Here is a 23,380-nt window from a genome sequence, read left to right on the forward strand (position 1 = left end):
CCCAAAGTTACAGAAAAATCGGCACTCTTAATTGTTACCGACAATAGCTTCACATATTTTATTAGTTTATTAAAATAAATTTGTTAAAAGTTATGTTCTTCTCATACTCTCTGCGGAGCAATTCTCCGCCTGCCTTCCGCAATGACCCTTCTGCCCGGAAATCGAATAGAGAATACGCTTTCCAAAGCCAAACCATTCAACTATTGAGAGGTTTATTTAGCACGCTATTTAAAATAAGTAGTATCATCTACAAGAGCAGTAGCGGTCTTTACTTTCATTGAAAATGACAATGCCACTGCATTGACGGAGGAGAAAGTTCGCAAATGTTTACCGAAGAGAAGGAAGGAAAAGTGGGTTTTAATTTGTAATGTTAGGAACGCTTTTATGAGAAACACTGTTGTTCTGCATGCAGATACTTGATTAGCGTGTAACTGTTTGTTTGTGTATGTGTGTTGGAGATGTTTGTGGGTTTCTTGTCGTTTTGTGTGTGCTTAAAAGGCTGGTTTTGTCACCAGTATTAGGTGCATATATATACATACACTGCTTGGGACGTCTTTCAGATACTCTCTGCAAACAAAATAGTCCTACTGGTGTGTACACTTACTTCACATACATGTATGAGAGTACATACAAAGACCTGTCTTCGTTTGTTACACACACATATATATATGTATATAGTACAATACAGTGGTCTGTTTGTTCCGGCGCGGCCGACGTTTTGTCACCATCAAACCCACCATTCAAAGGAACAACAGGAAGTTGTACGAGATATTCCTTGCCCTTTCGGAGGGTGTAAGTTTATGGATAACATGTAAAGGACAGTAAACTCCAAAAGTTTGAACCTGTTCCAACGCAAATGCTGCTTTCAGTAAATTCTCTGCTCCCACCCCTCCAAGATTCAGACTACAAATTTTAACATTATTCTTTTTTCCTTTTTGAAATTGGACGGCTGTATGATACGGGATCTAGTACTATATGAGTGGGATCAGGGGCGGATCCAGGACCGACTTCTGGGGGGGTGGGCGGTGGGTTGTCATACTGCTACTTTTAAGGGCACAAAACTTTGGAATATATTTTATTTATATATAAAAAATAAGAAAGTTTTTCTCTTCTGGGGGGGGGGGGCGATCGCCGCGATCTCCCCTAAATCTGCCCCTGAGTGGGATCCTATTCACCGGGAATCGAACCCTACCACTCTTCCACGAAGGGAACACTTCGAATTAATATATTCCCTTTAGCAGTTGGTCAATTGTTTAATTTTCGTTCTTTTTTCTTTTCTTTTCTTTCTTTCCTTTTTGTTTAACGTCTTACGAGTTAGTTCAATGTCCGAGACTAAGGGAAACGGTGATGACGATACTGAACGGAATTATGGAATGAAGGAAGTGGGAGGGAATGGGAAAACCCGGTGAAAAACCACGCATGCGGTATCTTCCTCTTGACGCGAGCTAAGATGGAACCAGTGATCAAGGGCGCCGATCCTGGGGGCTCGCTCCCCCCAAAAACTCATGTGGGCCCCCTCATTGTATTTGCAAATTTACAATATTTGGCATAATTTGAATGCGATTTGTCTTAATATCGTCATATATGCTTTCTGCATCTTGAATGGGCCCCCCAAATTTACAGAGAAATCGGCGCCCTTGCCAGTGATCCAGGGTTGAGTACCCAATCACTGACCCATCGCGGTCCCACTTTGTCAGATGAATCTCAGTCTCTTTTCCTGTCTGCGTATACACTATACTGAAGGCAGTGGCGGCTCTGATAAAAATTACAATTTATCGTTACAAGCTAAGGGAAGAAAACTTTCCTACAATTTTATCGTTACAAGCTCAGGAAAGAAAACTTTCCTACAATTTTATTGTTACAAGTTAAGGGAAGAAAACTTTCCTACAATTTTATCGTTACAAGCTAAGAGAAGAAAACTTTCCTACAATTTATCGTTACAAGCTAAAGGAGAAAAACTTTCCTACAATTTTATCGTTACAAGGTAAGGGAAGAAAACTTACCTACAATTTTATCGTTACAAGGTAAGGGAAGAAAACTTACCTACAATTTTATCGTTACAAGGTAAGGGAAGAAAACTTACCTACAATTTTATCGTTACAAGCTAAGGGAAGAAAACTTACCTACAATTTTATCGTTACAAGCTAAGGGAAGAAAACTTTCCTACAATTTTATCGTTACAAGCTGAGGGAAGAAAACTTTTCTACAATTTTATCGTTACAAGCTGAGGGAAGAAAACTTTTCTACAATTTTATCGTTACAAGCTATGGGAAGAAAATTTACCTACAATTTTATCGTTATAAGCTAAGGGAAGAAAATTTACCTATAATTTGATTTCAATCTTCTAGAACGAGATCTCGAGAAGAGTGCAAACTGAAGTCACTTTTACTGTTTCTGCTACAATAAACTCTGTTTTACTTCATTCACAGGCTAAAGACAAAAATTGCTGCCACGATTTTCACATACACACTTAGAATAAAATAGCACAATGAGTTTTTCGCTTGAAATCTTATTGTGAGCAAAAAACATCGGAGACACCCTCAATAACACTCCCTCTACTCTATTTATTATATTTTCTATGATCTTGTGTTTTGTTTTTCCAAACCACCTCGCTCTACGCAACAATCACACGTTCAGTGGGTGATTGTGTCAACCGCTGCTGAGTGAAGGAATACGTAATTATTACAGAATCTGAGTGGCAGTTGTCAAGGTGGCTGCAACTTCATGGGTACGATAGAAGATAAATGCGCTTTTCCATGTTAAGAAATGGAAGTTCTCTGCTATATGCTAAATGTTATTGTACCCAGCGACAACGCTCGTTGCAGCTGGAAGTGTAGATTTCTCTATTTCGTTCAGTTTCTTGACTTTTTTTTTATTTTTTTTTTTTAGCTGCAACAATACAGGGCTAAATTTGGATCTGCAAAGGTACGGGGACGGTAGGTAGCGGCGCGCCGTCCCCTGCCTATCTTTGCCCATTGTAATTTTTTAGGAACTTGGGGGACGCCATACATATTTTTTTTTTTTTTTTTTTTTTTTTTTTGGAGGTAGGAGGACGACATTCTCTGCGTTCCCCCTCACTTTTACCCATGCATCAATACTGTTTTGGGCTACAGAGTAAAGGTTTCTTTCTATTGAAACACCGTTTTAGTACTTAAAAAAAAAAAAAAAAAAAAAACTTTCTTTGAAGTTAAGAAAAAATCAGCGGTTGCACAACCATGCAACCTATGGCACCAGCCACCCCTGATTTCTTTGTGAACTAATAAAAACAAGTTTTGCTATGACAAAATCAAAACATAATCTCATTTGGTTAATATGTTGGGAAAGGCCATTATAAGAAGAACTCAGTGTTTTTTTTTCTTTCTTTCGATGAAGCAGCGACGAATATGTCATGTTTTTAAAGCATGTTGCTACATTTATCATCGGTGACACTCGACATGAAAGTCCTGTCTACTTTGCTGTATGAATACTACGATCTGCACAGATGGGTGACGTTGAGTGATCGGAACTCTCGTGTCAGATCTGTTATTTCTCACCCACTTAGCAAAACTTCAGTCGCAGAGCCCTCTGTAGTGGGTGTTTCAAAAGAGAAGTGGAGTTTCTTGTAGTGAAGACATTGAACCAGATAAGTTCAGATAGATGAAAGGGAGGAAAATAAGGAGGTTCAATTGATTTGAGCTATTTTTTTAATATATGGTCGGTCCTTGGTGTTACGTCGCCATTTTGTGACCCTGAAGACATTTTCTGATATCTAAGCTTAATGAGGTAAACGAACTGTACGAAGCTTGAACACGATTGCTTCTGTTTCTTTTGCTTTTTGTCCTCTTTATTTGTAGAACGTATGAGTAACAAAGATGTTCACAGTTTGTGATAAATATGACAAAATCCAGATACGAGTTACGAAAGGTTGTTAATCTCTTTGGCCAATCGTGCAGTACTTCAAATCATATCTATAAGTTTTTTTTTTTTTTTTTTTTTTTTTTAAGGGATTTTATTTATACATGTCTAATACTCAGTGTCGGATTTACATATAAGCTGAACAAGTTATAGCTTAGGGGAAGCGCCGATCTAGAATTTTTTTGGTGGGGGGAGTCCAAGGTTTGATTGGTCCTATGCTACAAGCCAGTGGCGTATTTACGATTTTGTTTCGGAGGGGGGCTTTGATAACTTTTTTGGGGGGTTGCCTGAAAATGTGAAAATTCTGCAAGATATTTCATATACTTTACTATAGTAATTAAGATTTCGAAAGGGGGGCTTAAGCCCGGAAGCCCCCACTAAATGCGCCACTGCTACAAGTTATTATATCTATGTAGTATTGAACGGTTATTACTCTGTACTCGAACAGATGATAAGTAATTGTAAAATATGTCCACCTACATTTTCAGAAAAAAAAATTAGAACTAAATTGTTTCTTATAAGAGAAAGAGTATAGATGAAGTGGAAGATCAAATCTTTACGGTACATCAATTTCTGTTGAACAAGTATAGTTTTATAGAGAAAGTGATACATATCTGTGTTGAGTTAAGAAATATGCAGGGGGTCGAGACTCGGTGGACCTCTCTGTGGGTACGCCCTTGGTCGGGTCCTCTTTCTCTCTCAGGGGCCACCAAAAAATTTAAAGGAAAGGAACCTGGATATACATTTCGAAAATATCAAATAAAAGCAATTAAAATAAAATCTACCTAACTTTACAGCAACAGTGTTTTGTGGTCTGTAATTTCCTATGATGTAAGCAATTGGGTTCCTCCTTTAAAATACTGCTAATTTGTCATTTGTATTTCTGTGTAGGGTGCCTGCATAGCAATGTGTATATAGCAAACATCTGAAGACTAAAGAAGTCAATTTGTCATAGATAAAGAACAATTGGATATTTAAAGAGCTCCCATCAGGCCCGTAGCCAGCTCAAAAAATTAGGGGGGGCGGTAGAAGTTAGGGGGGCCCGACCCAATCATATTATACTTTATCACCATATTATAGTTCATTTGCAAGCCTACCGTGAAACTTTTAGGGGGCCAGCCAAATTTTAGGGGAGGGCACGGCCCCCTAGCCTCCCGTGGATATGGGCCTGGCCCCCATTACCTTTAATAGCTTACGGACTCATCTGGGGCGCACCGACAGGGGGTCCATTGGGTCCGGACCGCCCCCCTCACAAAACTTTCTAATTCAACATACATTTGTACGCTTTCTCTTATAAAAATAATCTAGTTCTATCATTTTGTTTTGTGAAAATGGAGGTGGAAGTATTTTACAATTACTTACCGTCTTTTCGGGTGCACAATAATACCCGTTCAATACTATCATACATAGACGTAATGGCTTGTGGTATTGGACCCCACCGCCAAAGCTTGGCTCCTTTCCAACAAAAATTTCTGGGTGTGCACCTGAACGAATTATTATTATTATTATTATTATTATTATTATTATTATTATTATTATTATTATTATTATTATTATTATTATTATTATTGTACAAAGATAACAACGTCCATTGAAAAACAAACAACAACGTTCCGATTTTATTTGTTATATTGGTTCCGCCAGTTGGGCGTCTGAAATTAATTTCTCTTTAAATTTTGTCTGTGAATTAGATTTCCCTATTGTGTGTAGGAAGCGATATCAAAGGTTCCGAAGTTCAATATTTTCTTTTGTACTTTCCGCTGGCAGGATATCCAACACAGCCACTAAGCAAAAAGTAAATAAATCAGGATCGGAACTGAAAAGAGAGAAGGAAAAAATTCGTGAAAAGTTATATGTACAAAAGCATGCATAAGGCATATTTATTTTTCTTTATTAACAGAATTCTAGATGCGGACATAAAACTGGCAAAACACACACACACACAGGAGGCAAGTGAATGGGTGGGTGCCCAGAGAATCTTGTCGCTAGAGAGTATTGTTCCTGAGACAAGAAAACCCATCGTCAAGGGAAGTTGCTAATGTATTGGAAATGTGTTTTCTTTAGATAAATACAGGGTAGCCCAAAAGTAGGTATACAGTCACGTACTAATCAACTCGTTGCTTTTTATATCATTTCTTATTGTTATCCATCAGGTAAACTTAGTTTCTTTTTTATTTGTTCTTAATATCTTTTTACTTATATCTTAAGCTCGGAACAGCCGAAGCAAATAAACCTATAAGCTAGAATGTTACACTTGATCAATGCAGGGGTGTATACCTACTTTTGGGCCACCCTGTACTTTAAACTGTGATACGTAAATGGAACGCGTAAGTAGTAGTGATCATTTCATAATTATAAAGATAACCAAGAAAGTTCTATCGCTTTTTCACCCGCCACCTTCAAACATCGATATGTCACCTAAGACCAGCGCCGTAACTTGTGGGAGGCAGGGGGCACATTTTAAGACAAAATTTTCTTACTCCATATACGAACATGAAATTATAAATGAAGCATCAAACAGGTTCACTATACTACATAAACAAAACAGCATACAAATGGTCAATAAAACAAAAATAACTCGTGGACCCACTTCAGTAAAATATGTCTCCTGTTAGGTGCCCTAGAAATAATATTTATTCAATATTATTTCCTTAATTAATTTGTCGTGCATGGAACGGGCCCAGGGACTATTTAACGGGACCTCAGACCTTGTCTTGCGGGGACCCATAAAAAGAGAAATATGGGGCCCAAGAATTAGAAAACAACTTTTCTAGGGAGCCCAAATACCCGTATTAATGCTTTCCCTCCAGAAAAAGATCTAAGTTACGGCGCTGCCTAAGACGTACCTGGAAGATCAAAAATAGTTTCCATCAGCATCGACCAATCATCGACGACCTTCTGCCAACGCTCTGGAAGGCCACGGATTCAATCACGGTAGAACTTGGTGGGTCGTGAAGCGATGACGGTATCAAGTGCATTTTGCACATCTGCCAAGAACTTTTAACTGGCATCCTTTAAGGTGATTGTCCAAGGAATGGAGTAGATGATAATCGGACGGTGCAACGTCTGGGGAGTATGGCGGATGCAATAGTGTTTCCAATCCAAGGAGTAGAATGGTGTCCCAGGTCATCCTAACCATGTGAGGCTTAGAGTTGTCCTGTTATAGAGGACTCCTTTGTGATTCAGAAATGCTGGCTCCAGAATTTTTCTTGAACACGGCTCAACTGCTGACAGTACACAGTTGTAAGGATGCTCTGACCAGCTGGTAGCAGGTCCCGATGCACGATGCCGCGAGCTGTCCACCAAACACACAGGAGGACCTTCTTCTGGTGCAGTACTGGTTTCGGCCGTTTTGGAACAGGTTCATGGGATTCTAACCAAAGATGACGGCGCCGTGAAGCTACGTACAGGACCTGCTTCTCATCACATTTTACACCCTGTCCAGAAATGACTTCTTACTGAGACGAGACAGCAAAGAAACACAGGTATCTGCTCGCGTTGCCTTCTGGCGCGGAGTCAAATCATGTGGGATCCATTTATATATAAATGGATTACCTTCAGATTAAAAAAAAAAAAAAAAAAAAAAAAAAAAAAAATCAGCCCTTTGTTTTCAAAATATAAAATTGAAATTTTGTACACGCATTGTGTACATAACTACGTATTTTTCAACTGATTTTCAGATCATTACATAAACCCAGACCCAGCTAGAGGGACGCAAAAGTTTTGAAATTTATTTTTGAAACAACTCCCGGTTTTCCCCAATTTTCCCCGTTCCTGTTGTATAGTACGGACAAATGAGGTACCGTTGGAAAGGTTGCTGTATTCTGATTAAAAAAAAAAGAAGTATGAACCATGATTCTACGATGAATAGTAAGAAAGCAGTATCTGTTTGATTGAAAGTCTAAAATTTACCTCAAAAATAGGAAATCCTAAAAGGGTTAAAAATATATAATATTAGAAAGTCTTCAAATGGAAATAACCTACCTGCGTAGATACTTAAACATCTCGCGGAAGACCTGCTTTCCATTCCCGGGTAGGAGCTCATGTGGTTTGAGTCCGGCGTTAAGGTTTAGGTCAATGTCTCATATAGACTCGCTGCTGAAAGGGATCCTAACTCAAACAAACAATTTTTAGGATTAAGAATAGGAATTATACTTCTGGCCATTTGTCATCTATGGCCTTTTTAAGCCCTTTACGTATGAGTGGTGCCGTCCTTCGGCTATGACACAAACCGGGAAAGGGTGAAAGGAAGGTAGCGGCCTCGGACTGTACGTCAAGAACCATCCTAATATTTGCTTGGTGTGAGTGAGGAAAACGAAAAATTTCACTCAGGATGTTTGGCCTGAAATGGCTTTCCCTTCCTTTTCGACCGAATGTTCGCACCGGATATCGAACTCGGCACTTCAAACAAACAACTCTTCGGCGAAACTTTCTCCTAGCTCTTTGGCATGACTAGGATCACTTGACGTACACTTATGTCCAAAATGATTGTCGCATATCTATAGCTGCCTTCTTGTAAGAATATAATTTTATTTTGATTTTTCGGGGTACTTTTAATACTTACACTATGTGTATAATCAATAAATTTATATTTGTGGTGAATTTCATAGGAAAAGAATTATAAATACGAAAATTAGAATGAGTAAAACAAAATGTTGCTAAATGGACAAGAAAGTTTTATTTTCGTTTTATTGTTCTTATTTACTGTTATTTTGACATGAAATTTGCCACATACATGTCTTTGTCGATTGTACACATACTAACATTGTAAGAAATGCCTTGCGAATTCGTTATCAAATTATATTCCTACAACAACATATTTATAAACATGCGACAATAATTTTGGACATGAGTATACATTGAAGTATAGCTGCCCTTATGGAGAAATATTTACTCAAACTTCATTTGAATCACTTTCTGTTAAAAGGGCGTATGTAACATTTTTCACAATTTTAACTTTTTTTTTAAACAAATGAATATTTTAAAGGTGGATGTAATATTCTACGTGTGGCAACTAGATGTGTGTTTCTTGAAACGTGTTACAAATATAAGGCTTTTTTTTCTTTTCATATACTAAACTTTGTCATTTACCGGCAACTTTTTTATTGCACATACGCCCTTTTAACAGAAAAACAATTCATTTCTGAGTTCCCTCGTGGCTAAGCGGTTAGCGTACGCATCTTTGACGTGGTAAACCCGCGTTCGATTTCCAGCGGAAGCTCATGTGGTTCAGATCCCACGTTGAGCTATAGGTCTCCGTCTCATATAGACTCGCTGCTGAAAGGAATGCTAAACTAATCATCAACTCAACTTAAACCTCTCTTCTAAAGAATTTGGTTTAGGAAAAACTTATATATATTCTCTGTCTGTGTGAATGTTCGTCCGGGAGGCCAACAAAACCACTAGAGAGAGCTACGTGGTAGATCGTCTTAATTTTTAGCCAGGACGTAGACAGTCAAAAGTTAGAAGGTGGGTTTGTTGCTCGAGGTGTTCCATCCACCGGAAATGGTACAAATCAAGCATTTCCGATTTTAACGTTAATCATTATCGGGTGAAAACGGTAATAGATAGCGAGAAGTGCCTACAATAAAATCGATTAAGCTTTTCCAAGAATACACTTAATTGCCACCCGTAACTCTGTACTAAACACAGAAGTCATACAAATCCACTACAACCTCTGTTTTCAATATTGATCTACGTAGAGTAAAATCCATAGAAATTAGCGAGAAGCAAACTTTTGAAATCGATTTAGCGTTCTAAGAAAAGGTACCATGTTCTCTATTAAGACTCTATTCCAATTAGAAGTGACAGAAACCAACCAATTTTGGTTTTATCGTTGATTGCAATAGAGTAAAAAACGTAATAGTTGCTGAGAAGCGGTTTCCTGCAACCAATTAAGCACGCCAAAAATATGTTCCATTTCCACTTCCTCGCCATACAAACCAAATTCCTTCACGAGGTGTATGCGTCATAATAGTACGTATATTGTCTTCACTCAACAGAAGTAGACCCTACAGTACGGCAAATTTCTTTCAAGTTCCCATGCTGATTTTTACAATAGCATCCCTTCCTCCCTCCATCTCTCTTTCGACCGCACTTGCCAGATTGCAACGTCGTAATACCCACTATCTCTGTTATATCTTCCCAATAATATGGCTAATATAACACAGATGTCAGACAATGTAAGAACAAGTACGAAAGTTTGGGGATCAAGTATAAAATACATATAACAATCTTCTAACTAACTTAAGGTGGATCACTAGCTTTTGTCGGTGCTATGCTAAACACTGCTTGAATAGTGAGACGTTGCCAGGTAGTGTCGAGTATTTACTGCTGCCAGATAATAAAGGAAGTAATCATGGAATTCTGCTTGGATACTTACTGAAGAAATTAGTTTTCGACCCTTACCGCAATTAACAGCTAAGTTCCGCTTCTCGAACTGCAACGCTAGAACCCAGGAATTAAACGTACAAATTTGGCAACAACGCACTATGGCGTTCTGCGTAAGTTTCTTTTAAAACTCTATTTCCTTAAATGTAAATTAATATTTATATACATTGTGAAATATTACACGAAAACCGGTCAAACAATATATCTATTTTGTAATAAGATCGTTACTTTAAAGTACTTTACACATTCAAATAAACATTTCATAAAATTGAGCACTTCTAGTAAGATTTAACAGCAAGTGCCATCTTGTGTGCTCATTGTAAAATGAAACAAATATTTTCTTTTATTTGTTACCTTTTTCGATATCAGAAGACACAATCAAATGAAGCAGTGTCTTGTGTTTTAGCTGAAACATAACTTTATCATATAGTACAATATTTATAATATGTAACGTTTCATTGCATAATAGTTAAAGAAATGAGTTGAAATGTGTACTGACTTCCGGGTGGTGATCCACCTTAAAGGACAGCGTTTGGAATTGTAGCAACTAAGACTCCACGTGGAGTTGACAAGCGACTGCCCATTCTTTGAAATGAGGGTTCTGATTGGCCATTTAGTCATCGAAGGTGTTTTCCGCAAGATGACTCGGACGATGACTTATTTATGGTCACGAGCATCCGCGGCAGTCTTTATACACGAACTGCATGCACTTCGGTTGAAGAAATGAATTATACTTTTTTTTGGAGTATTTTTTTCGAAACAGTGACGCTTGCTATACACGTATTACGATAATCCTGAAACTCTGTACTTTCACTAGAAATCGAACCGGAGGCCATGCGAAAAAAAAAATAAAAATAAAACGCGGGCTCACTAAGCGTTTGACTATATGCATGACCAGAAAAATACCATTAGTAGATTAAATGTGCATGCTTCGGTAACACACAAGAGACATGAGACAGGGAGTAAGAAAAAAAAAAGAAAAAGAAAAGACCATCGAAAAAATATATATAGGCTATATAAATATTAGCATTCTTCAACCACATGAGTATACATACTAAACTTGTCTTTTAAGAACTTAAGTAAACTCCGGTTTCTAGTGATGCATGCGGCGTAATTGATATATAAATATGTACGTATTTGTTTAATTATGGTTATCAATCATACCGAAGTCTTCCGGCTTCATGCGACCTAAATATGTCAGATAAAATTTTCTGTGTCACTAATAATATACTTAACAAAGAAGTTTTAAAAATAAACACTTGACAACAGGTGTTATAAATGCAATTGCGCTTTTGTATAAGCATTTTAAAAAAACTATTTATTTATTACTTTTTTTTTTTTGCACTTAGTTCAGGGACTTTAACATCAATGATGATTTCACAACATGGAAGTAAGATAATGTACAAAGTCAAGAATCACGCTTTTCTTTTTTTTTATTTTTGGCCGTGACCAACCAAACACAATGAGAAGAGATTGACTTTTTGCCCTCTGCTCTGTCTGCAATCGTTTTTAGCGATGTCTTCGGCCAAAGATTCGCGTCGCGCTGTGTTAACATAAAAAAAGAGAAAGGAATATTTTGTTGACCTACTGATAACGAAGTGTATACAACGTACATATGCACACACGCACACTTTTGCTTACATACGCTCGTGCTCAATGACCGACCTTTGTTCACTCCGCGTATGTTGAGTACAAAGGGAAAATAACAAAAAAAAAAAAAATGCTTGTTTATAGGAAGAAATATATATAGTAAGTGTTAAATGACCTTGCTATGTAGGAAGTGAATCATAATGAAGGATGATTATTATTTTTTTTTTTTTTGGTGGGTTCATTGTTTACTTGGCTTTGTTGTTACGTACTACAAGTTAATTTTGCATCTTGGATCCGAGCAGAGGCGTATCCAGGGGGGATCCACCGGGTCCGGACGTCCCCACAAAAATTCCTAACTCGACATACATTTGTACACTTTCTCAATAAAACTGTACTTGTTTAATAGGGAAATGATTAGTTTAGCATGAAATTTTAATCTCACGCTTCTTGGTTTAGAATGAAAGTTTAATCTTACGCTTCTTGGTTTAGAATGAAAGTTTAATCTTACGCTTCTTGGTTTAGGATAAAAGTTTAATCTTACGCTTCTTGGTTTAGGATGAAAGTTTAATCTTACGCTTTTTGGTTTAGGATGAAAGTTTAATCTTACGCTTCTTGGATTAGGATGAAAGTTTAATCCTACGCTTCTTGGTTTAGGATGAAAGTTTAATCTTACGCTTCTTGGTTTAGGATGAAAGTTTAATCTTACGCTTCTTGGTTTAGGATGAAAGTTTAATCTTACGCTTCTTGGTTTAGGATGAAAGTTTAATCTTACGCTTCTTGGTTTAGGATGAAAGTTTAATCTTACGCTTCTTGGTTTAGGATGAAAGTTTAATCTTACGCTTCTTGGTTTAGGATGAAAGTTTAATCTTACGCTTCTTGGTTTAGGATGAAAGTTTAATCTTACGCTTCTTGGTTTAGGATGAAAGTTTAATCTTACGCTTCTTCGATTAGGATGAAAGTTTAATCTTACGCTTCTTGGTTTAGGATGAAAGTTTAATCTTACGCTTCTTGGATTAGGATGAAAGTTTAATCTTACGGTTCTTGGTTTAGGATAAAAGTTTAATCTTACGCTTCTTGGTTTAGGATAAAAGTTTAATCTTACGCTTCTTGGTTTAGGATGAAAGTTTAATCTTACGCTTTTTGGTTTAGGATGAAAGTTTAATCTTACGCTTCTTGGATTAGGATGAAAGTTTAATCTTACGCTTCTTGGTTTAGGATGAAAGTTTAATCTTACGCTTCTTGGTTTAGGATGAAAGTTTAATCTTACGCTTTTTGGTTTAGAATGAAAGTTTAATCTTACGCTTCTTGGTTTAGGATAAAAGCTTAATCTTACGCTTCATCTGTTCTCTTTCTCTTGTATATAAAAATTATATATCATTTTTCTGAAAATATAGGTGGAAGTATTTTACAGTTATCGTCTTTTCGTGTGCAGAATAATACCCGTTTAATACTACATAATAGCTTGAAGTATTGGACCCCTCCATTCAAAGCTTGGACCTCTCACGACAAAAATGTTGGATTCGGGTATGAGTATTAAAAGCTGGTTAGGGTTTTTGTTACACCGATTTGATAATACCCAGGAGCCAAAGTTTTAAATTGCACTAGTTGGATCAAAAGACTCAATCAAAAAGTTTCTTGTACGCCTTATATCTGGAGAACTACGTATAGTGTAGCCAAACCCAAATTATCACGTCACTCAATATGATGTACTTATTCCGTAGAAAATATGAAAACTCGATTTAGGGGCCGTTCAAAAATTTTGTAGCCCCTGATTCAAAAACTAATTATTGGCCAAGATTGCAATCTTTTGATTCAATGTTTTTTTGAACATTCCTAAAATTCTTGTTTTTTGGTCCTTTCTTTAAGCAATACTGAGAAGAACGTTTCTTTATTTTTTTCAAATTTATTTAGGATGTGCGTCACTATTACGAGTAAACATACCACTGCATGAAGGGAACCGATAGATACAAACACATATTTAACAGTACATTTCTTTTACATGTATAGTATATAATTCAAACTTCTTGACATGACAGTCCTTTGTAAGCCTGAGACGCTCCAACGCCATCTGTAGGCGACCCGTTGAACTACGTCCACCTAATGACTAAAACGTGATCAGCGCATTGCGTCCCTGTGTCTCTTATAGGCGTTATTAGGAGCACCTAGCGAGCATCGCGTCTTTTATTCATGTTACTTTCTAGTTTGCCTCTCGACACTGGATGGACGCCGAAAATTGGGAAACACCGGCCGGGAATCGAACCCGAGACCACTCGGACGTGAGTCCAACTCTTTAACCACTAGCTCTACCCATGTCCTCATGTACAGGATATAGTTAAATAAACAATCTGTTCTAGTAGAATATTTATTAAAAAAAACCTATTAATTATTATTAACTAACGACACCTTTCCCACCATAAAAGCAGGTCTTTTTGATTTTCTCGAAAACTACTCATGAGAATTTACTCACCTATTTCATTTTGTCCAGTTCAATGAAATTATCGATTAGTCGTATATTTTATCTTTTGACATTTGTTTTTTTCCCTTTTGTATACTAATAATATTGAAAAAAATATATGTTGAGATCGCAGTGACTCATTGGTAAAGCGGTCGCCGCTTTGGTACTTGGGAGTCAGTCCCTAGTTCGATTCCAGCTTCTGCCAAGAAGGCTTTGAGATGGACAAACATCGTGTGTTTGGGAAGACATGTATACTGGAATTTATTTTGGGCGGGGATCTAAAATTTTACGGGGGTGACCAAATTCAATATGAGGATAAGTTATCTTAAAATTTGTAAAATTACACCAAATTTACAGAACATTCGTGATTTCGGGAAGGTCTGGATCACTAGGATGAAACCACTTTCCTTGGGGGTCTTCTGTTTTCTCTCTCTTTCTTCATTCCATTTATTCTACCATTATCGTAATCACCGAATCGCTTGGCTTCGGAACACAATTGTGGGATGTTAAACTGAAAAATGTACATTCTTAAAAATACTTAAGTGTCCTTCGTCTAACGTAACAAAATGAAAAGGTAAGTTTGTATATAATAATAATAATAATAATAATAATAATAATAATAATAATAATAGTAATCTACATTTCTATATGAAATCATGTATATGTGTCTATTGACAGAATTTCACATAGAAGAGAGCCACTACAAGCACTAAATTTGGTACACAGGTAGATCTTTATCGGAGCTAATCGTGTACAAAGCCGTTTTTCAATTTTATGCCGAGGGGGAGGGTCTAGGAGGTGAAAAGATATACTTTCTTCTCTGCCTATTTCTAAGAACACCTTGCACGTATGCAACCCACAGTACTCTTTTGTTCTACGTGGTTACATAACAGCAGAGGATAAATATCCAATCAGTGGAAATCAAGACAGGTTCTGAGTTAATAAGTAAAGATTAAATTCAGCTTATGAAAAATAATGTGGAAGTGTTCTTTTTGTTGGTTTGTTTCTGTAAAGAAAACTAAGAATTTAATTTCTTGGCTATAAAATATGGAATAAATACTTATTGACATATACAAGAGAATATTTGGATAATGTCTCATCAGTACTCAGTCCTTATGTATTTGATTAGTGGTATCTAATATCCTAAGTCTTAATCTTTTCCTTTCACATAAACTTTCTAATTTCTAATTATCCACACACTCTCATGAACAAGAGACAAATTGTAAATGGCCACTCTGCTCTTGCTATAAAAGTGATCGGTGTAGTTAAATGGGTTAATACCACACTTGGGACAAAACCTCGTAATCAAGTTTTAAAAATTTCGGTTTAATTCTTACTTTATAGGACATATGATATGGATCTCACCTTGAAGCATAGGTTGCAAGTCTCGTTATGGACTTGGTATTGAAAAATATGCTGTTGAATTGATTGTAACGACTAACGAACACGTCTGGTGTGTAGAGTTCTTTTATTTAGAAAATTTGAGTATTACATATCTTCACTGATTCCTTGAAAGGTTTACTATATCTTACGGTTAAGAGAACTTTGGCTGAAATTTTGAAACTACAGAACCTTCCTTATAATTGTGTTTTATGGCGACACAATCATAAAATCTTGGGAAATAAGTTCTTTGGATTCTGAGGATTAACTTCTGATTTATTTCTCTGAATTCATTTGTAGTTGGATCTTGAGACCATTATTTATAAGTTTGCTTCAAGTATTCAAAAGTATTTGTAACTGTATTTTCTTGGTGTTTGTAATCTTTTTTTGGTCAATTAGTGTTGATTCGAATTTTCCTTTTGTTGTTCTTCAATTAACTTATACTATTATCTTCTTAAAACGTAAATTACGTATGTACTATCAGATATTTTTGGAGCCTTCGTTGCGTGATAAATTACAATGTGTTTGGCCAAGAGATTTCCTAAAGATTACATTTCCTTTTGTAATGGTAACTTGTTTTCGAGGAAGCTCGGCTGCTGCGTTAACTTCTGCCCATTTATTGCTACGTAAAATAAGACCGTGTGATCCGTCAAAATCTCTTAGCAAAGAGATGGCTTAGCTCTCTAAGCAAGACCACACGAAACGAAAAGTTAGCGCTGTTAAAGATTGTATTGTTTGCTGCATCCCAAAAGTGAGAGTTTGAGTTTGGGGTAGCTTTACAAGTTTCCCTCTCACTTTCAACAAAATGAGGAAAATGAACTTTTAGCATTTATAATAATGATAATAATATATTATTCATATTGTTAATTTTATTATTGCAAAGTAATAAGTTTTACCAATTTCCAAAAATAATATGAAAATCCTAAAAATCTTATTTCCCATTGTTGCAGAAGTACTATGAATTTTGTAGTTTTAGCATAATCTCTAAAAAACAAAGTTATTTATCGTTATTTCGTCTTTTTGCTATTAACACTTCATTAAAACGAATGAAAGAGCATTTTTGCTAAATCTCGCGTAATTCTTTTCTCAGCCCGACGAACACTGTTATTATCTTTATACCTAAAATACCCGTTCTCCGCATGGGAAGAATACGTTTATGACATTGTCCGAGTCCTAACAATGTTCAAAAATTAATTTCAAATGGTGCAGCGTTCTCTTATGATGACGAGACAGATAACCTAAAAGTTATTTTTATACAGTGTGTTTGAAAAAGAACTCCCTAGTTTTAATGTGTCCTAGAATCTGTACAAAGTGACATACACTATTCTATTTTATTGTGTTTGATTCATCAACTGTCCAAGTTTGGCACCCCTGCAGTTGGCAGATCTGCTTGACCTGCAGACGGCACCAGTGCTGTTTTTTTTTCCCTCTGTTTCCTCAGTTCAGTCCAGGCAGGCGTGCAGTGCAGAGCAACTCAGCAACAATGTGTACTCCGCCAACACAAAGCGCAGTGTGTTATTTGGCTTGTGAAAACTGAGGCCACATAAAAAATGTTGTGTACACTGAAAAGATCAGAGACATAAATCATTTACGGGAAAGAATCGTCGCGGCGGTTGGGACAGTTACACCTGAAATGTTGGTGAATACGTAGCGAGAAGTCGAATATCGTCTCGACGTGTGCAGGGCCACAAATGAATCCCACGTTGAAGTCTACCAACATTAAACAAAACTTAAAGGAATTCTCTTTCATGATATGTACTCATTGATGTAAGTTTTCATTCGTTTCCCAATTAAATTTATACTTAAAACTTGGGAGTTCTTTTTCAAACACCCTGTATATTTAAAAAAATAGTAATTGTCTCCTTCTCCCGTTAAGAGTGAATTTTGCGGAAACGCTATGGTGTATGACTACTTATATTAAATAAGGAGCTTAAGTATCAAATTTCATGTTTGTATCCTTGAAGTATTTTGAGATATGACCATCCTATTGTAAATTTTCAATCCCCCTCTTCTTCTCGCTGTTTTCCTTCCCTTCTATGAAAAAAAAATACTGAAAAAATAAAATGAAATCTTTCAGTTTTATGTCCCACGCATATGTCGTGTTGGCTAAAGGAGATGATGAGATGAGATGAGAATGAATATAATGGTGGAATGAAGACAATGCAACGAAACGGGAGAATTCTGAGAGAATCCACAAACATGGTGTTTGTCGGTCACAAAGCCCACTTGGCGCGAGATTAGATCGAACCAAGGATCCCCACACGCTCTACCACTGAACCACCGCTGTCCCCACAAAAAAAAATCTTTGAAAAACATCTTTAACTATTTTAAATGAGAGTTTGGTGGCTCAGTGGCAGAGCGACTATCTTTGGTGCGTGGGGTCTCTGATTCGATCCCCAGCTCAGTAAGTTTGTGGTGGACAATATCGTGTATGGATTTTTTTAGCGTATTCCTGTTTCCTCTCACTTTTTCATTCCACCAATTCTTCTCTCATCTTCACTTGCTTTAACCATCGTGTTCCTTAGCCTAATGGCATAAACGTGGGACGTTAAACTCAAAGATTTCATTTCATTTTTTCTAACCACTCACTGTCGAAACCAAGGATGTTATAAATAGAGTATCTGCCCATACGTATCGTCATCCTATTAAATCGATGAAGCCAAAAAAACAACCGAGCATCGGCACGTCTGATTGGCTACTCTCGTTTCTACCATTGTCTGATTGGCTACTTTCGTTTCCACCATGATTGTTGGCTCAAAACATTGTGATCCTATTGGGCGGAGTGGGCAGAGTAGGGGTGGCGAAATTGTGACGCATGGCTTCAAGATTTTGTTGTAAGGGCAGATCCTCTATTTTATCAGATCCTTGGACGAAACCCATGCTTCGTTAGGCAGTGTACTGAAAATAATCATAATACGTATGTATGTGTGTAATACATATGTATAGTGGCATATAATGCTTTCATATTCTGAAAGACGAGTTTTATTTTGCTTGTAGTATGTAATAAGCCCAGGATCCCTGAAAAACTCATTATCCCTCTTTCTTCCACCTCCAAAGAACTTGCTGACTACAGGGCCAATGTACTAAGAGGCTACACAAGTAAGTTTTAATAGCCAGCCAGTAATGTGTCCAGGAGTTTAACTTTGGAGGTTCTGTGCGGGCAGAAGGTTAATATATATATATATATATATATATATATATATATATATATATATATATATATATATATATATATATATAGGTTAGTTAAACATTTTAATTAGGCATCAGAACAGGAGAATACAAAATGTAATATTTGTTTTTAATTCGAGTATAATTGTGAAATTATCTAATTTTACTCTTAAATGTTAATAGATTATTATTCTCTTTTCAGAGACTGCTTTATTGCTTCCTGCTGCTTTGAGTTCCAGCCGAAAAATAAACGAAACTCATGACATCAGAAAGAATTTAAGGCTGCGATATCCAAAGGACCCTGAAAGAGAAAATAGCAAAGAGTAAGTACATATAGTAATTTTGTTTTATACATATATAACACGTTAGCTCCAAAGGATAAATTTTGGCCTTATAATCTAAAGCAAAGTATCAAATCCACGCGCTTGAAAGTTATAGGTCCAATCGGGCATACGTATGTCTTTTCTGTTTATGGACAACGAAGTAAATTACAGTTGTACTGGCAACTCTGATATTCATTTGTCCCTTATTACACGTGCAAGTTAACTTTCTGTGAGAAATGTGAATGAATTTTTCTTCCTGTTAGTGCTAATAAGTTGTTTCTTTGAGCAGTGAAAAACGAAGAAATATGCACAGAACTTGATATCTGATAGTGCCGTGCCGTGGAAAATCAGCGCCCGGGACGACGGCGCCCCCGTACATATGAGTGAGGTCGACAGTCCAACCGCGAAGCGCCACCATGGTTGGAGCGAAGCGTAAGAAAATTTTCAAAAATAAGCCGTGCTTTTCTTTGATTTTGAGCACTTTTTTATTACTTTTTCTTCCATTTTCTATTCTCCTCCCGAATTTTGCGCCCCTTACTTCGGCGCACGTGGTCTTGGCCCGTTTTCATTCCCCCATGGCACGGCACTATATGATATAGTTTAGAAACGGTTGAAAAATCAGCAATTCTTCATTTAAATTTTTAATTACGCTATGCAGCTTTGTTTTAGAACAAACAGTACTGATATCTTGTCAAAATCAATTAGAATCCCTTATTAAACTTATAACATATCATTCAGAAAGCAACATGTAGGTCTCATCGGCCCTACAAAACAGCAAAAACTTGTTACATAACATTCAGCGCCCCTAGCGGCATTAATCAGCAGCATCTGACAACAAAACATACAACGTAAATCTCTCCTATATTGTGTGTGATGAAAACAATGCGGATGATTGACACCAGAGGCAGCACTTGAGAATACGAGAATGTAACGGCAATTCGATGAATTAGAAATTGTAGGTCCATCGGACCTACAAGGGCATTTTCTTAGACCACTCCCATGCAGGGACGGCGCTAAGGATGGGCGGGGGTGGACATAGGCATTAACCCATAGTACTATGCTTGCAAAGCACACTGATCAAGGTTTGGGAAGAACTCGCCTATCGACTTGATATGTGCTGTGTGACGAATGGTGCTCACATTGAACAGTTGTAGCAAAAACTGTTTTGAGTTGCTTTTTCATTTTATGTATTATTTATAATTGTACGTTAAATGTAATAAATACTACAAAACCTTAAAACCCCGGTATTCAGTTTGAAATACCCTGTATAGTATATAGAAATATAGAAATCACTACATAGAACATCCTTAAATTTTCTCCTCCTATCGACACACTTTTCAACGGACTCCTACGTGAACCACTGGCGTGGTTCTGTCACCCAGATATCTTAGGTTAGGTTAGGTGGGGAATGGTCTATACTGTGAAGATTGTTCTTGATTGGTGTTCTGTGAATTCGCCAACTGCATCGGATTCAAGGCCCAGTCACGGTTCGGAGCTCACGTTAATAATAGTTCCCGTTTCATAACCTTGTTATTGCACAACGACGCAAAACACACACACACAGAACTCAAGCACATTCAAAAGAACTCTGAATTAGGGATGGCCTTTTAAGAAAAATCTCGGTTTCGGAAATTTAAGTTTTCGTTTTTCCGAATTTTTTTTTCCATTTTCCCCCCCAAAAAAAATCATTTTCTCCGACAAAAAATTTGTTTTACGATAATTTTTGTTTTTCGAAAAAAGTTTTGTTTTTTGATTTTTCGTTTTTCGTTTATCGATAATTTTTCGTGTTTCGATTTTTTCGTTTTTCGATAATTTTTCATTTTTCGAAAAAAAAATCATTTTTCAAAAAATTTTTGGTTTTTGAAAAATTCATTTTTAAAAAATGTGGCCATCCGTGTTCTGAATTATGAGAAGAACGGCCACTATTGTCCTCTATCTTAGATTACTCTACAACTAAATTGGGAATTTGAGTCGTCGTTGAAGAATCTAAAAATAAAATATATCTGTTTTTACTAACATCTCTGAAGCTGATAGCCACCATTCAATTATAATTTCTTGTGTTATGTACGTACAATTCCCATTTGTCTTGGAATTTCTAATGACAAGTAACAAGTTTAGCAATTGAGTTGGCAACGGACAGAGACTCAGGTCCTCAAAACAGGACACACACAAGTTAGTTTCTGTTTTCTGAACTAAATACGTCAATTCCCAGAACAAAAAGATGGAAGAAAGATACATAGAAGTCATTTGATGCTTTTAACCTTTGGAAACAGGAGGGAAATCTCTTGTGACTGAACTAAAGGTCAAACACATATTTTTAAAATTCTTTTTTTATTAGTCGCATCTCTCTCCACTTTCACGCACACATCATTATACAAAAAAAGATGCTGTTGCCGGATTCTGTTACCAATATGTAAATCACCCTTGCTTCATCAGAACTCCCCCCTTACACAGGATGAAGGAGTGGGGAGGCTCTTGTTTTTGTTCTCAGAAATGTGTATTAATTAACTTTTCACATTGAATCCATAATGTTAAGTCGAATCCCAGTAGAATTTCCTTCCTATGGTAATAATCATGGTATTCTCCTGCGCCAGGAAATTTGTGAACAAAGTTTTTGATGATCCAGAAGTGAAATTAAGGAAGTTTTTGCTGTTGTTATTACTACTACTACTACTACCACTATTACTGGTAGTACTGATAGTATTAGTATTACTATTACCGACGCTGGTGTAGAGTTTCAACGACGAAAATTAGCCATGTATCAGAAGTGAACTTTGTCTCGAAGAGCTATGAATTACGTTACGTGGTTATTGATTTGCATAAAACTGGTTTAAAAGAAACTTCATTAGAAAGGTATACAACTTACCTAGAAAGGTTAAGACTCTTAGCTGTCACCCAAATTTTTAAAAAAATTAGTGAATTACTTAGACAATATGAAGACTATAAATAAGTCTTGAAAGTAAGTCAGAGTGGCGGATCTGGCCCGGAACGGGGGAGGGAGGGGCTAGGCTTGAGTAATAAAAATAATTCAAGCTATTATTGATATAAGGAAACTCATAGTCACCGAGCGAAGTAGCTCAAATGGTAGAGCGTTGGCTTCGCATTCGGAAGGTCGTGGGTTCGATTCCCGCTGCCGACCATCCTGACTGGGGTTTTCCAGGGATTCCCTCAGTCCTACCAGGCAAATGCCGGGATGGTACCTACTAAACAAACCCTGGTCGATACCTTCCTAAATCCTTTCCATTGTTGTTGTTGTTGTTGTTGTTGTTGTTGTTAGATATTCAGTATAAAATGGCCTCTGAGCTGTACCGGTATCTGGTGATTGTTAAATAAATAAATAATATACCTATCAAAGCCTGGTTCTGGCTGCCTCCAATTTTTACCCTGTAGATCCGCCACTGCAGATACGATGTAAAATACGATATTACATAAATTAATAACTGCTTTCAAGACCGTTCGCATAATGTATAAACATTTAAATGCCCAAGAATCACAATAATAACAGGAAATTCGTGGTATTATTCACTTCAAAATATTTTGTTGTCGCAAATTCTGTCGACGAATTATGAAGCTTAAAATATATAAAACGATAATTATACCTGTTGTGCTGTATGGTTTGCGAAACATGGTCGCTTACTCTGAGGGAAGAAGGCAGACTGCAAATATATGATAATAAAATCTTGAGACGAATATTCGGGCCCAAGAGGAACGGGAATGGTTGAAACTTCGTAGGAACTGCATAATTTATACTGTTTACATAAACATTGTTAGGGTCATCAAATCTAGGAGGTTCAGGTAGGTAGGTCATGTAGTCAGAATGAAATAAAGTAGGAACGCTTTCAAAGTTTTAACTGGAAATCCAATCGAAAGACGAACATTAGGAAGACCTAGGCGCAGATGGGAGGACAATATTTACAGAAATAGAAACACAAAGTAGAAACTGGATCCAGTTGGCTAAGGATAGAAGTCAATGGAGAGCGGTGACTGTGGGACCGCTCGCACAGGGATCCTTTAGAAATGAAATGAAATATTTCAGTTTAACATCCCACAATTGTCTTTTATGCTAAAGGAGACAATGATTAAGGCAAGTGAATAATGATGGAGGAATTAGCAGAATGAGAAAGTAGGAGGAAACGGAAATAGCCAAGAAAAACCCAGGAATACGATGTTGTTAACC

At 36.8% G+C, this 23,380-nt stretch overlaps 1 protein-coding gene across 1 annotated transcript in view; it reads left to right on the forward strand.

The window, feature by feature from the left end:
• Positions 1–23,380, forward strand: part of vex (somatomedin B and thrombospondin type 1 domain containing protein vexed) — a 307,350-nt gene that overhangs the window by 186,310 nt on the left and 97,660 nt on the right. The window contains exon 3 of the mRNA XM_081768307.1: positions 19,083–19,203. Coding sequence (XP_081624433.1) covers positions 19,083–19,203 — 121 coding nt within the window. The remainder of the gene's footprint in view (positions 1–19,082; positions 19,204–23,380) is intronic.

Source organism: Thermobia domestica, chromosome 8 (assembly GCF_964235325.1).
Source record: "Thermobia domestica chromosome 8, izTheDome1.hap1.1, whole genome shotgun sequence".
In the NCBI taxonomy this organism is placed as follows: Eukaryota; Metazoa; Arthropoda; class Insecta; order Zygentoma; family Lepismatidae; genus Thermobia; species Thermobia domestica.